The sequence below is a fragment of the Thermobia domestica genome, chromosome 8 (assembly GCF_964235325.1).
Source record: "Thermobia domestica chromosome 8, izTheDome1.hap1.1, whole genome shotgun sequence".
NCBI classification, from domain to species: domain Eukaryota; kingdom Metazoa; phylum Arthropoda; class Insecta; order Zygentoma; family Lepismatidae; genus Thermobia; species Thermobia domestica.
In genome coordinates, this window is record NC_137461.1 from 18,603,792 (window position 1) to 18,619,342 (window position 15,551).

At 40.2% G+C, this 15,551-nt stretch overlaps 1 protein-coding gene across 3 annotated transcripts in view; it reads left to right on the forward strand.

The window, feature by feature from the left end:
- LOC145692741 (putative oxidoreductase TM_0325) overlaps positions 1 to 15,551 on the forward strand; it is a 108,458-nt gene that overhangs the window by 78,031 nt on the left and 14,876 nt on the right. For all 3 annotated transcript variants that reach the window (XM_081768175.1, XM_081768174.1, XM_081768176.1), the window contains exon 4: positions 10,895 to 10,987. In XM_081768175.1, the coding sequence (XP_081624301.1) occupies positions 10,895 to 10,987 (93 nt within the window). The remainder of the gene's footprint in view (positions 1 to 10,894; positions 10,988 to 15,551) is intronic.

Genomic DNA, 15,551 nt, shown 5'->3' on the forward strand with positions numbered 1-15,551 from the left:
AAAATCTAATTAGGAGTAAAACCATGTCTGTGAAGTCGTGATGAACAGTGTTGTCAATAATATGTGAGGTGCTACAATATTACGTGCGGCAGAAACGTGAGCCTGCTAATCAGTTGTCAATCCAAGAGCATGCATCATTTCAGTTTTGTGTGTTGTGTTTGATACTATTTTGATTTTCCACTTGGGCAAAACTGGTTCGACACTGTGTTTCGTCCCTTAGTTTCTTACTTCAGTGATTATAATCTTGTTCGGTGTCATATTTTGCTTTTTAACTAGTTCCAATCGTGTACTGTATGTATTCTTCTACATCCAAGATTCATATAAGGTGCCTTCCATTTCAACTCAGGCAAAAAAATATAAAATTGTACCACCATTATCTCAGATATTGTTGAAACTTTTTTTATAGCAACTAGACATGTTTTTAAGAGACCCATATTTTTTTGTTTTGTCGAAAAAAATTTCCCGCCAAGTAATGGGCTATCAAAGACGGGGAGTACAATTTATGAATTGTAGAAGACATGAAATAGTGATTAATTTCGGAGCCTCACCATTCGGCTATGGAGACAGGTAGAGTTATAATTCTTGTTGTGGTATGTACATAGGGATATAAATAAACTATATTTTATTATAGTTTGGTTTGCGCATGCGTATCTTTTTGTACATAAATTAACAAATGAACGTCAATTTATCTGAAAAGTCGAAGTTTGCGAATTTTTTTCGAGCACTTCCGGTTCGAATTTTAAAATTCTGTTTTCACGGTTGGTAAGACCTAGTTACCCGCTTTCCGAAAAAAGTTTTGTATCGCTTCTGTGATCAACCGTTTTGTCGCAAAAAATTCGAGAAATTGCAAAATTTTCAAAAATCGCCATATTTGGGCGCCATTTTCTCGAAAACACCATTTTTTAAAATTCTGAAATTTTGTCAGATGGTTCAACTTTACCTGAATAATAGACACACCAAATATCATTCTCGACCAATGCTTCATGGATTAACTGCAGCCTTTTAAAGTTAGCGAAGTTTCGCTAATTTTGATGTCGCAGTTAGCAACACTGGGAACAATAAAAGTGCAATGATTTGATGATGTTTGTGGTTCATATTCATTAAATGAAGAATAAATGGTTTTCTTGGCTTTTTTTATTATTATTTTGATTAAAAAGGCTCTCTGAAATAGTAAAATGAGCCTCCCTCTACTCCTCCGTTTTCTTAAACTGAAGTAATCTGAGGTGGAAATTACGATTACGAAACACACAAATTTCAAATTCACTTACTTAAAATGGTCTTCGAAATCAAAATTTCACTGATTTTTTTTTTTTTTTTTTACATGGACCAATCATTTGCTTGGTGGTTGTCTTCTTTGCTAATAGCATGTAACCGTGCAGATGCTCCAATAGATGTTGGTTCACTCATAACTCATCCAGGAGTGGATCTAGGGGGACTATTGCCGCCGCCCCCCAGAAGAAGAAACTTTCTTATATATATATATATAAAACCCATCCCAGAGTTTGGAGCTCTAAGTAGCAGTATTACAATCCCCCCCCCCCCCAGAAGTCCGTCCTGGATCCGCCCCTGCGTAGCACATTGTCGATAGTCACAAAACACTTATTTTCACTTCTCTTATGCTCTTCTGGAAACCTGTACCTTGAACATTACGTTGTGAGCTTCGACTGAGTGTACTTCTGTGCTAGGTCTACAGCCGATTTTGAGTGCTCTTTAGTTTCGTTGTTCTCGCATTATAGTGTCTTTGACTTGTGTTCTCTTCCTTTTATTTACTACGTGTGTGGTGCATTAGTGCAAGTTTTTTTTATTTTTTTTCACTTTCGTCGCTGCCAAATATGGCAGCCTCCTCTGACGGACATGTGCTCCAATCAACTAAGATGGATACTTCATCATCTACTAATTCTACTTCTCATGTAACAACTGTGCCCTATGCACACACTACCAACAACAGTTATAAAAATCACCATCTAGGACCTTATGTCGTCCACGTATCCTCCACGTCTGCCTTGGGCAAACAACATCCTATGAAGTTAGGTCGACTCTTATATAATAACAATCTTACAGATGTCACAGATATTCGCACTCTTGGCCCCCAGGGTTTAAAGGTCTTTTTTCGAACTGGCAAAGCAGCCAACGATTTCCTACAACATCCTTTATTAGCGGCACATAATTGGCGTGCTTATATTCCGAATTACGCCGTTTCATGTCAGGGTATCTTACGAGGAGTCGATCCGTCCTTAACGGACGATGAACTCATCACTGCGTTACGCAGTAGCGCTCCAGTCTTACATGTTCGCCGTATGTTTCGTAAACGTTCTTCGTCTGATGTTTCTACAGTTCCCCCTACCTCTGACTCTTCTTTACCTCCAACCTCCGATTCTCCACCTTCTGTTACGGATTCTTCTATCCCCACCGCCACAATCGTAGTCACTTTTGATGCCAACACTCTCCCCTCCCATTGCAACCTTTTCTATTTTCACCTTCCCGTCGAAACATATATTCCGAGACTCAAGCAATGTACTAACTGCCTTTTTTACGGCCATTTTAAGCAGGCCTGTCGTGGTAAACAATCTTGTGTTAGGTGCGGCCTACCCGGCCACCCCTTTTCCTCCTGCTCTGCACCTCCCAAATGTAAGCACTGTGCTGGTGACCACGTGGCTACCTTCCCTCAGTGTCCTGAACGCCTTATACAAATTCAAATTAATACTCTGATGGCTACAGAACATCTATCCTATACCGATGCCAAACGACGCTATTTAACCACGACCCCTGCACAGCGCTCCTTACAGGGAGATCCACTTCCCCATTCTACTTCGTCCTCCCTTGCCAATTCTAGCTTTACTCCGTCCTCTATCCCTACCTCCGCTTCCTTTTCATATTCAGCTGTTACTTCTCGGCCTTCCACTTCTCATTCTCCTTCCTTTCCTTCCGGTGTTAGAAAAAAGCGCTCTCTCAGTCCTCACTCTTCGCCTTCGTTTTCTGCCCGTCCCCCACCTCTTCCAACTGACCGATCCCCTTTAGCATTTTCTCCCCTTCCCAGCACTGTCACAGCTTTTCAGAAACCGTCAAATGCGGCAGATCCTATGCCTTCTTTTTCCTCCGCTGTTTCGTCCATCCTTTCTATTTTAGAAAAATCGCAACATAAATTTTCTCCTCCCGACTATAAATCTTGCATCACCATACTCAAGCTATTACAATCACATTCACTATAAAATCATCTGGTTCCTGCTTTTCTACTCTCTTACAATGGAACATGAGGAGTTCTCGCAGTAAAATGTATGCCTTACATCACCTCATATCTCTCTTTCATCCGTCTTTTCTCTTACTCCAAGAAACCTGGCTTACAGATTCCTACCGTTTTAACACCCTTTCCTACCATTGGCTTCATGATGTTCGCCCAGACGGTCGAGGGGGACGGCATTCATCATTCTTTACCTTACGTACTACACCCTCCTCCCATCCAATACCCAGAAGTTCAATGTCAAATGGACACCGTTCACTCTCTCACCCTGGTTAACCTCTACATTCCTCCTCACGTTCACCTTCCTGATCATCTCTGGCTCTATCTTTTTAATTTCCTTACTCCTCCCTGGATTGTGGGTGGCGACGTAAATTGTAATCACCCGTTCTGGGGGGCTCCTTTTTCCAACCCCGCTGGCTCTGCCCTGTATCGTCTACTTCCCACCTTACCCTGTACTCTTCTGAATACTGGTACTCCTACGCGTCTTCCCCGTCCCCGTGAACTTCCTACCGCACCTGATCTCACCTTTTGTTCTCCAGCTTACTCTAGCCACCTTACATGGACTGTTACTTCCGATCCCTATGGCAGTGATCACTTTCCCATCATTTTACATAACTCTACTTCTCCTTCCTTTTCATCCTCCTCCTCTATAGGTCGCCCATATTCTACTAACCTCGATTGGTCTATTTATTCTTCCTGCTTTGCCCATTTCTCTCCCCCTTCCTCGTCTAGTGATCCTCTCCATCTTCACACTGCTTTTTGTTCTCGCCTTTCTCAAGCAGTATCACACTCCCACCCTGATCCGTCTCCCTCCATTCGTTCCTCTAATGTCCATTCGCCTTATCCTAAATGGTGGACTAGGGAATGTCAACAATGGATTTTCCGACGGCGTCAAGCCCTTAAAACATACCTCGCCACTCGTTCCTATTCCAATTTCCTGGTATATCAACAAACCCAAGCCACTACGACCCGTATTCTTCAACAAACCCGTCGTAATGCCTGGCGCCAATTTTGTTCCAACCTCCGTTATGGTTCCTCTTTATCCTCCATTTGGAAATTTTACCGCTCCCTTCGTAACAAGACATGTCGTCCTCCCTCTGGTGAATCTATTTCCTCTCCCTGGCTTCATCAATTCCATTCCCAGTTAGCACCATCCACATGTCTCTTCCCTCCTCTCTGGCTTTCACCTCTATATTCTCCAGAACCATCAACCCCTATCCATCGTCCTTTCACTATGTCTGAACTTTCTCTCATCTTATCCCGCCTACCCAACTCCTCATCTGGCAAAGACGGTATACATTACCGCCACCTACAACATCTTCCTCCACTGTACCAGAACTTCCTACTCACCTTATATAATACTGTATGGTTTTCTGAACGAATTCCCCCTCAGTGGAAAGATTATGTCATTATCCCCATCCTCAAACCCACAAAACAACCAGGTATCGCTGAACATTATCGTCCTATTGCCCTCTCCTCATGTCTTTTAAAGGTCTTCGAACATCTCCTGAAACAACGCCTCCAATGGTTCTGTGAACACCACCTTTTATTTTACAAACAACAATACGGTTGTCGACTAGGCTCCAGTGTTTCTGACTGTCTGTCTGTTCTTATCTCTGATATTTGGCTTGCTTTTTCCCGTACCCAGTTTGTTTTTGCCGTATTTATTGATCTTTCTCAGGCTTATGACTCTGTTCCCCTTAATGATCTCATAGATATACTTTGGCAACAAGGCATCCCTTCGAAATATCTCCGCATCATTTACAACCTTCTGGTCCAACGTATTTTGTATCTTCGGCTCGGTTCCCAACTCTCTGAAGGTCGCACCACTTCTCAAGGTCTTCCTCAAGGTTCTGTATTATCTCCTCTTTTGTTCAATCTCTTTCTGGCCCCAATTCTTCGCCAAACCAGTAACACTGTCCGGGTTCTTTCCTATTGTGATGATTTAGCCTTCTATATTACTTCTCCCTCCCCACAACTAGCTATACCACAACTCATTTCAGCTCTCACCACTTTCTCCACCTGGTGTTCTACACATGGCTTACGAATAAACTGGAACAAAACTTCCTTTCTAGTCTTTACTCGCAAACGCTCTCCCGCCCTACCCTCCCTTACTTTCACCGGTATCACTCTTCCTCGCCGTCCTTCAGTTAAATACCTTGGAATCGTTTTAGACTCTTCTTTACGTTGGACCCCCCATTATCATCTTCTACATCAAAAAACATCATCCTTCTTACGTTTAATTCGTTCTATTTCTACTTCTACTTGGTCTACAGATTTTCGTGTTCTTCTCCTGTTATATAAACAGGTTTACTTACCTATTTTAACGTATGGTGGTTTCTTTCTATCTCCATCTCCTTCTCGAGTCTTTCAAAAATTCCAATCCCTTCAATATACCACTCTCTGCCGTACTCTTAGTCTCCCTACCACCACTGCTGCCACTGCGCTTTATTCTGAGACCCGAGTTCCACCTTTAGCAATTCACTTGAAACACCTCTCCGACAAATTCTGTCTTCAACGTTTCCAATTTACACGATCCTCTCTCCTCCCTAAACTCACTCTGCTTCGACACCTTCATACAGGCCGCAAACGTTCTCCATATCTCGCATCTCTCCCTTTCATATACTCCAGTTATCTAGATCTTGCACCACATCTATTACACATCCAGCGCACGTATACTCTCCCTTGCTACTTGCATGACTATCCAGTTCTTTCCCAATCCTTTTCTATAATTTTTCCCCAATACCCTTCTACCCAACTTTTCCCTCCCGAAACTTACCAACATTGCTTTTCCTCATCCATTCCTCCTCTCCCTCAGGACACTGTTCATTTGTACTGCGATGGTTCTGGCCAGGGCGTGCATTTGGGATCAGCCTTCTACGATTCCTCTCTTCAACAATGTTTCAGCTTTCAACTGCCCCATTATCTCTCTACCTTTCTCACTGAAGCTTATGCCTTGTTTGCGACTCTTCTTCATTCACTTCAGCATCAGTATACATCTATCTGTATCGCCACTGATTCTAAATCTCTCCTCCAATCCTTACAATCTTCCCCTTGGACTTCAAAATCCTCCTGGATTCTTTATGAAATCCGTTTTCTTGTATACCGCCGGACTTCCCTCAACTATACTACTTGCTTAATTTGGTCCAAAGGCCATGTCAACATCCTCGGGAATTCTCTTGCCGATGCCGCAGCCCGTTTCGGAGCCCTGCATGGCACTCCCATAGATCTTTCAGTCTCGCCTATTGACCTTTTTCCACGACTTATTACACTTCATTACCAACGCTGGACTGCTTATAATGCCTCCTGTACAAAGGCACGTTGGTACTGGCACTATCCTTGCTCTCTCCGCTCTCCATCTTGGTTTATTCAACATCCTTTCTCTCCCTCCTACCTCCATTTTCTGCTCCGTAACAGACTTCACATTCTGTATACTCCCCAACGCTTATATCTTCTCCGAAAACGTACCACTCCACTTTGTAATTGTGGTCTCGACACTGGCTCTATCGATCATCTCATTTTCTCTTGCCCTCTCTATCAACAATATCGCACGCCATTTCTCTCTATTCTTCATAAATTTCACGGTTCTGGCCCTTTTAATGTAGATTCGTTCATTTTCACCTTATCCCCACCTGTTCTTACTGCTTATTATCTTTATTTACAAAGAACTAAGTTATTCAGCATCTTATAAACATCTCTAAAGATTCATCCCAATTCCTCATCGTTTTCTTTTCATCAAACCGAATATAATTGCCGGGAGAGCGATCTTCGCTAAGGCAAGAAACAACCGCAGAAGAAGAAGAAGAAGAAACCTGTACCTTGCTGAAGGTTCATGTGGAAGCATAAACAGCACTTAAACTTCACGTGATTCATGATTTATTCATAATATTTCTGCTACGCACCACTGGTTATCATACATATATGTATATAACAAAAGTTCCTTTTTGCAGATTTCTTAAATCTACACTTTGAATTGCAAAAGTTCGATTTTGGGGGAAGTATGAAGTTAGTTCATGGTGACCCGTTACTGCCATAAAAACTTCGCAATTTTCCGAAAGCCAAAGATAACTTCGTTGAATACCAGTTACCGGTCGCATACTTTCCCTTTTTCTTCCGGAAGTCGTCGAATTCAGTTCCAGGTAACAAAACGAGAGTAATACCCGGAGTTTGTACTTGCACTATACTCACGAATTCTCCTGCGGTTTTATTGGGGATGCGGTGGCTCAGTGGTAGAGCGTTCACTTCCAGTGCTTGGGGTCCCTGGTTCAATCCCAGCTCGTGCCGTTTTGCATTCCACCATTTCATTCATTTCTCATAATCACCGTTTCCTTTAGCATAACCGGCATAACCGTGGAACGTAAAACTTAAAGATTTCATTTCATTTTTTTCTTCTGCGGTTTTAATACTGTGTATCTGTTTTAGCCTAAGGCTATGGCGCGTTGCCACATTCTTTTCCCCCCACTACCGTCGCAGAGACCCTTGCATGGGCCGTTTCACTGCAAAAACACTGATTTATCGGACCTGTCTGCATCTCGAACATCTGAAAGCGATTTTTAAAGTGGGATGCAGCACCATCAGAAATCATTGACACGGTTTGGGAAATTGTAGACACCTATTTTCACGTATTCAAACCTTTTTCTATAAAATATATTTTCGCTTTTCTTCGAGTATGTTTAGAATCTTGTCTATGACTGAGTACATGAGCCGAATCGTGTGTTTTATCGTCATTTATTACAACAAAACTGTCAATTGTTTCATATTTCGGTGATAACTCTGAATTTCACTTTGCAGAATAACAGTCCAGTTTTCAACGAAGTCCACATGAAGTAAAATAGAATTTGTATCTTGAAATTTTATACGGTGGTTTTCGGTAGCAATTGATTCTCTTAGGATTTTCTTGATGTAGTCATGAATTACAATTCTTACAGTTAAACCGGCAATGTACGATACGAAAACAGAAAGTGGCATAGTTTTTTTTTTGTTTGTTTGTTTGTTTAAACGAGATCATTATTCTCCCATATGGCATGCGTAACCACTTTCATTTTCATCAGGAACAATAATTAAAGACACCACACTTATTTCTTCCCCTCCAGGACATTCACCACATTCTTGAAGAAGACAGCTGTCATTTTCTACGGATCATACTACTAACAGAAATAGGTCACTCATGACAGCTTCAATACAGGTTGCACCTTTGATTTGTAGCAATGCAGTAGCAGCTAACTTAAAATTTGCACAATACACACACACACACACACACACACACACACACACACACACACACACACACACACTTCCCTCTCAGGTTGCGGACTGACACACTTTAGTCGAATACTATAAAATTCCAAGTGACCCATTTTTATGCTGGGATTGTTCTGTTTAAAAATTTCTTTGGAACGCGTAAGAAAACGTTTCGATTTTTTTTTTTTTTTTTAACTTTTTGTCATTTTTCGATCACTGTAATGACATCGCACTTAATTGAGACTTTGTCTGGAGCATTCCAACTCATACTGAGGTAATAATTTAGGCCTTTTATAGATCATCAGAATTCATTGGATGGCCATTTCAAGTAAACTTAAAATTTGTGTTTTTCGTAATCATAATTTCCACCTCAGATTACTTCAGTTTAAGAAAACGGAGAAGTACGGGAGGCTCATTTTACTATTTCAGAGAGCTTCTTTGTTCAAAATAATAAAAAACCAGCCAAGAAAACCTTTTATTCTTCATTTAATGAATATGAACCACAAACATCATCAAATCATTGCACTTTTATTGTTCCCAGTGTTGCTACCTGTGACATCAAAATTAGCGAAACTTCGCTAACTTTAAAAGGCTGCAGTTAATCCATGAAGCATTAATCGAGAATGATATCTGGTGTGTTTATTATTCAGGTAAAGTTGAACCATCTGACAAAATTTCAGAATTTTAAAAAATGGTGTTTTCGAGAAAATGGCGCCCAAATATGGCGATTTTTGAAAATTTTGCAATTTCTCGAATTTTTTGCGACAAAACGGTTGATCACAGAAGCGATACAATTTTTTTTTCGGAAAGCGGGTAACTAGGTCTTACCAACCGTGCAAACAGAATTTTAAAATTCGAACCGGAAGTGCTCGAAAAAAATTCGCAAACTTCGACTTTTCAGATAAATTAACGTTCATTTGTTAATTTATGTACAAAAAGATACGCATGCGCAAACCAAACTATAATAAAATAAAGTTTATTTATATCCCTATGTACATACCACAACAAGAATTATAACTCTACCTGTCTCCATAGCCGAATGGCGAGGCTCCGAAATTGACCATTTTCCATGTCTTCTACAATTCATAAATTGTACTCCCCGTCTTTGATGGCCCATTACTTGGTGGGAAAATTTTTTTCGACAAAACAAAAAATATGGGTCTCTTAAAAACATGTCTAGTTGCTATAAAAAAAAGTTTCAATAATATCTGAGATGGTGATGGTACATGTTCTGCCTGAATTGAAATGGAAGGCACCATAATAATTCATATAGGCCTATCCCCAAACGTTGGCAACAATGTACATCAAGACTTCATAGGTATGGTTTTACTCATAATTAGATTTTCTAGTTACAATTTGTGTTCCGTGACATTTAACAAAACTTCATTTTGTACTCAGTTAGCAACACTGCATTACATATGATGTTATTGAGCATGTCTGTGGGCACAATGTTTGCTTACTATGTTGTTATGTAAATGTCATTTTGATTACTTCAATGATTTTGAAGTTCGTTCTGCGTCAGTGTATATTTTGCATTGCTATCTTCACATGATTCTATATCCTTCTTTCCTCTGTATCTCCCGTGTTTCTGGGTGTCGGCCCGTAAAACTTTGGATTTCTCACTTTCGTTCACTCCTCTATCGACTGCGCATTGTTTGATTGGGCAATGCTACTATCAATATAAGATGTTCCCTTGTGAGACGTTCGAAATGATCAAGACAGCATACGGCAATGATGCATTGTGCAAATCGCGAGTGTTCAAATGACACAAAACCTTGACAGACTGCCGACAAGACGCCCACGACAAGAAACGGTTCGGACGCCCTTCGATGATAGTTACGGACATTAATGTTAGTTGTGTGCGCGCGCTTTATTAAACATTGATCGGCGTTTAAGTGTTCATATGATTCCAGAAAAATTACGGATTCCGAAAACTCAAGTTTATGAAATTGTAACTGAACATCAGCAAATGCGTAAAGTGTGCAAATCCGTTTTTTTACCGGAAAAGTCATAACCACATTTCCTCAGTCATCACTATACAACCCCGACCTATATCCATATGACTTCTTCCTGTTTCTGAAAATGAAAAGCTCGTTAAAATGACACCGATACGACACCGTGGAAGACATTCAAAGTACCGCAACGAGGGTGCTCAACGATATTCCGAAAAAAAAAAAAAGTCTTTTGAGACGCTTATAAACAGTAGGAAAATCACCTTGTTGATGCCCAAGTTTGAAGAATACGAAATTCTTTTACTTTCAGGACAGACTCTGTATATAAAAGCAAAGAAAACTTATTTATTATTATTATTATTATTATTATTATTATTATTATTATTATTATTATTATTATTATTATTATTATTATTATTATTATTATTATTATTATTATTAAACAAGATTTGTTCTTTTATAGATAATCTGCGTTGAAGGTGATTTATGTGAAGTTGAAGCATGTGAGAAAGCAATTAATGAAACAGTGAAGTATTTTGGGAATCTCGATGTTTTGGTAAGCTACTACATTAACATTTTATCTACATGGAGTATATTTTTTTTAACAATCTTGTCAAAAGAATCATAATATGACCAAAAATTTCCCAAAAATTCTGTTCTGTTATGGACCCGTAAGTAAAAGTAAATGAAACAATTATGAATTTTCATTAGTAATTAAAGATGCTTATTTCAAGTCTAATTTCTAAACTTTCCGTGCGTAGACGTTCAGATATAAGAAAATTTGAAAATGAGGAAGATAGTCGGGATTTTGAACATCACTATAGTACTGGATATGTGAGTTTTTGTGGTTGGCGTAGCAATTATGGTGTGTATCTGATGCTGTTCGCTTACAGTTTTTTAAAGAATAATATGACAAAAATCGTTGCATCAAAGTGAGTTCTATTTGATTGGGAAGGGATTGGCGTTTTGTCACGTACAAATACTTAACAATTTAATAGAAACCCATGACATGTTTGGTTTAACGACGACCAGGCGGCGAACGCAGCTCCAGGCTGGTGGTATTAATGTGTTACGGCAAACTCAGCCGTACATGGGGAGCAATAGAATGGTGGTGTACAGTGAAGGGAGCAATCGTAATAGTGTAAAATGGGCGTCCTCTGTCATATCCAAAGGGAGTAAATTGTTGGCGCTTGTTAGTGGTGCGAACGTGATGAACGTGGCAAGAGTGTTAGGTTCGTGGTGGGGGACAGTGTCCAAGGTAGTGACAGCCTATAAAACTGACGGCAAAACTACATCACTGAAGAGGAATAGTGGTCGGAAGAAAACCCTCAGTGAAATGTCCCGCGTATCATTAAAACGGATTGTCACTCATAACCGTCGTGCGACTGCGGTGGAAATGAGGGAGGAACTCGTGCAGGATCTACCACAGCCTCTGTCGACAATCACAGTATGCCGTGAGTTATATATACGGAGTCGAGTTGCACGTGCGAAACCGCTGGTGAAGGACCATAACGCTTTTCCACAACGCTAACGGCGCCACGAAAATGCAACACGGACCGCTAAGGACTGGAAACGTGCGAAATAATCGACTGAGTCATTTTTCACTTTATTTCGAAGCACGGGCCATGTTTATTTATGACGGATGCCCAAAGAAGCATATGATCCACAATGTCTCCGCACAATCGTGAAACATGGCGGTGACACTGTGATGCTGTGGGCTGCAATATCCTGGGTTCCAGTGGATCATGTGCTGACGCTAATGGACGGATTATTGCAGAGCCGTGCCGTGGAAAATCAGTTTTCGGGGCGAGAGTATACGATGGCGCCCCCATGCATATATCCCAAGCAATTTTACCTCTTTTTTCTTTTTTCTCCCGAATTTTTCTGCCCCTTACTTCGGCGACTGGGGCCGTCGCCCCGCTCGCCCCCACGGTACGGCCCTGGGTCATTGTCCATCATTATTTCGCCACTTTAATGAACCACACCAGCATCCTATGATCCAGACGTTGGTGGCATACTTCAGGATGATAATGCACTCATTTACACAGCTGGAGCTGTTGTGGGCGTGGTTTAAGGAACATCTAGATGAGAAAACAACATTTGGTCCATCCAATTCACGGAACCTGAACGTAATTGAACATCTATGGTCCGTTTTAGAGACATGAATCTGGCGAAGATTTCCGCCCCCTTCACATCTAGTGGAACTGAGTGATGTACTACACGACCTTTAAGCCTCCATTGTCGTCGCCTCAGAGCTTTTCAAGGGGTGAAAGGTGATCCAACACCATATTAATCTGGCAAGTTACACTTTTTTTTAGGTATTTTGCATTAAATTGATGAATATCAGTGTAATAAGCGATTAGTTTAATATTAGAAATCCAGTAGCCGGCCTATGTTTAGCAGAAGAGGTCCAGCCTTTAAAAAAAAAATGCTACAATTTCGGTTATTGCTGTTCATATTAGGTTAGTTTAGATCAGTTTAGGTTATATTAGATTAGTTCATGTTAGATTATGTTAGTATAGGGGTCCAGCATAATTTTCCAAAAAATGATAGAATTTCACTTATTTCTGTTAATTGTTCCGTGATAAAAGTGTACAAGGGGACTGAAAATTCCTATTCATAAATTCTTATTAAAGCACAAATCGCTAAGTTGCTACAGTATGGTTGCAAAACTCTGTTTTATCCGACATCCAAGGAAGAAGAAACCAGACCATTGCTGAAGATCAGTGAGAGAGTCAGAGAGAAAACAGAAATTATGGACACTGCATTATAGCACTCCGTACTGTGAAAACGTGTGAAATCTAGTGGAACTGTGAACCATCTGGAAACTTGTGACCACACATGACCAGCTACCTGTGTATACCGAGCGTATGCAGCGATAGTGGATGCCCAGTTGATATAGTGGATCTTACCACCGGCTGCTTAGCTTGTTGGTATTGTTTATCAGATGCAGGACAACAAGCCAGGGAAGATACCAAGTCTAACAGCAAAATCAATCGAAGTGTATTTACAACTGACACTAACAGGTGGACTCCAACCACAGATGGATATTCCGCCATTAGCCGAAACAGAAATGGAATACATCGAGGAAACGACTTAGAAGACGCAACAGTGACTGCTATAGTGTAGCCCAGTGTCTGGAGTTGATATCAGGATTTGCATATATCTCCCTCTCCCTTTGCGAAACAATGAGTTGAAGAAAGTGAACAATAGAAGATAGAAGAAGATGCCAGGAATGCCTGAAATAATAAATTCTTAATCATAAGGAATTATCCTTGGATCTTTTAATAATTAGTTAACTTAAAATTAGCTAATTGAAGAATCAAGAATAAAATGATAATGTGTTTAAACTAGTGCTGTCGAAATCGGTTTTTGAAAAAACCGAAAACCGGTTTTTGAAAAAAGTGAAATTTCATAAAACCGAAATGTCGGTTTTCAAAACCGCTTTTGCGGTTTCGGTTTTCAAAACCGCATTTGCGGTTTCGGTTTTGAAAACCGCATTTGCTCAAAACCGAAAACTGCAAAAGTCACAAAAATTTGACAGCACTAATATCAAGTAACGAATCTTTCCCATCTTCTACTCACTTCTTCTTTCTTCTTTCCATGGTCATTTTATGTTCGAATATCTCGAGTTCCGACATTCGAAATGTCAAAATTCCTTCAGATTCGTGTTCCTCGTGGTCTAATTTACAAAATATATGAAAATCAGGTGGGGTCCAGTTTGCTTCCCTGCAGCCGAAAAGTAGGGTTGCATTGGTAGTGTCATCAAAGAAGTAACTAAAAAACAAAAACAAAAACAAAAAAAGTGCGAAGGATCCCCAGTACTTACGGTTTAGAACTCTCCACTTTTCTGGTTTTAAAATATTGCAACACTAATTTAGCTGTGACTTGTACAACCATCGAACTATCCCTTTCGCACAGTGCTGCATATATTACCATAATAGTCTTGGAACAAATAAAAAAAGTTAAAACACAGACATAAATCAATACAATTGTCTCGATCGATAAATCCTTTCACAATTGTTAAAAGGTATAATTAAAAACATCAAACATTGTTTCTGCTTTGAAAAGGACAAACAAGGTTTCTTTTATAAAACCGCAAACACGGTTTCGGGCGGCTTTCGCTTTCGAAAAGAGCTTTTGCGGTTTCGGTTTTAAAAACCGCTATTGCGGTTTCGGTTTTAAAAACCGCTGTTGCGGTTTCGGTTTTAAAAACCGCTGTTGCGGTTTTGGTTTTAAAAACCGCTTTTGCGGTTTCGGTTTTGAAAACCGCATGTGCGGTTTTCGGTTTTCAGAAAACCGGTTTTCTCAAAAACCGAAAACCGCAAATGTCACAAAAATCCAACAGCACTAGTTTAAACTATTACACAAAAATTCATAATGTTATTCAAGAAAACAGCCGAAATCGAATACAACTCCAAGGTCGGGAATATTTCCGATGGATTCTGAATTCACAAGAAAAAACAGAGAAATTGCACCGTATGTCGTCATCTCAAGGTACTCCCCCCAAAAGGAAATAGGAAGTATGTGGGTAGCAAAACAACACCTACCCACAGGAAAACCGAGGTGACGAGTCAAATCAAGAACCATACCTAACGTTTAGTCTGGCTACGATTTCTGTGCAGTACTTCACGTCGAGACGATCGCTCCTGTGGTAAGAAAGATGTAATTTCTTACTAGCGGTAGCAGACAGGATAGACGCTTCGTCGAAACCCTCGGTCGGTGCATAGTTTTATCTTTCGCCAAGTAGTATTGTCAAGCTCCGATGAACATTCGCAAGCAACGACAGGCCGTAAGCATAGGCCTATGGACTTAGCATCTGGAGCAAATGCCGACAATGCATCGAGCCAGAGCCGCCAACAGGGCGAGGCTAATTCTCGGCTTAGTTGCATTGATACAAAGTAACTTCGATTTGTGAAATTTTAAGCAAGATGAATGTACTACCACTACACCATTCCTATTCGGAACTTTAAAATTTTTATCTCTTGATTTTTATACTAGTTTGATTTCGTTTGCCATTATCATTTATTTCTTAGTAATCTAAACTTAGTTCATAACGAGACAAAGTGTTCATGAACTTAATTCTCAATTGTATTAGGTACTGTTGTAGAAGATATAAC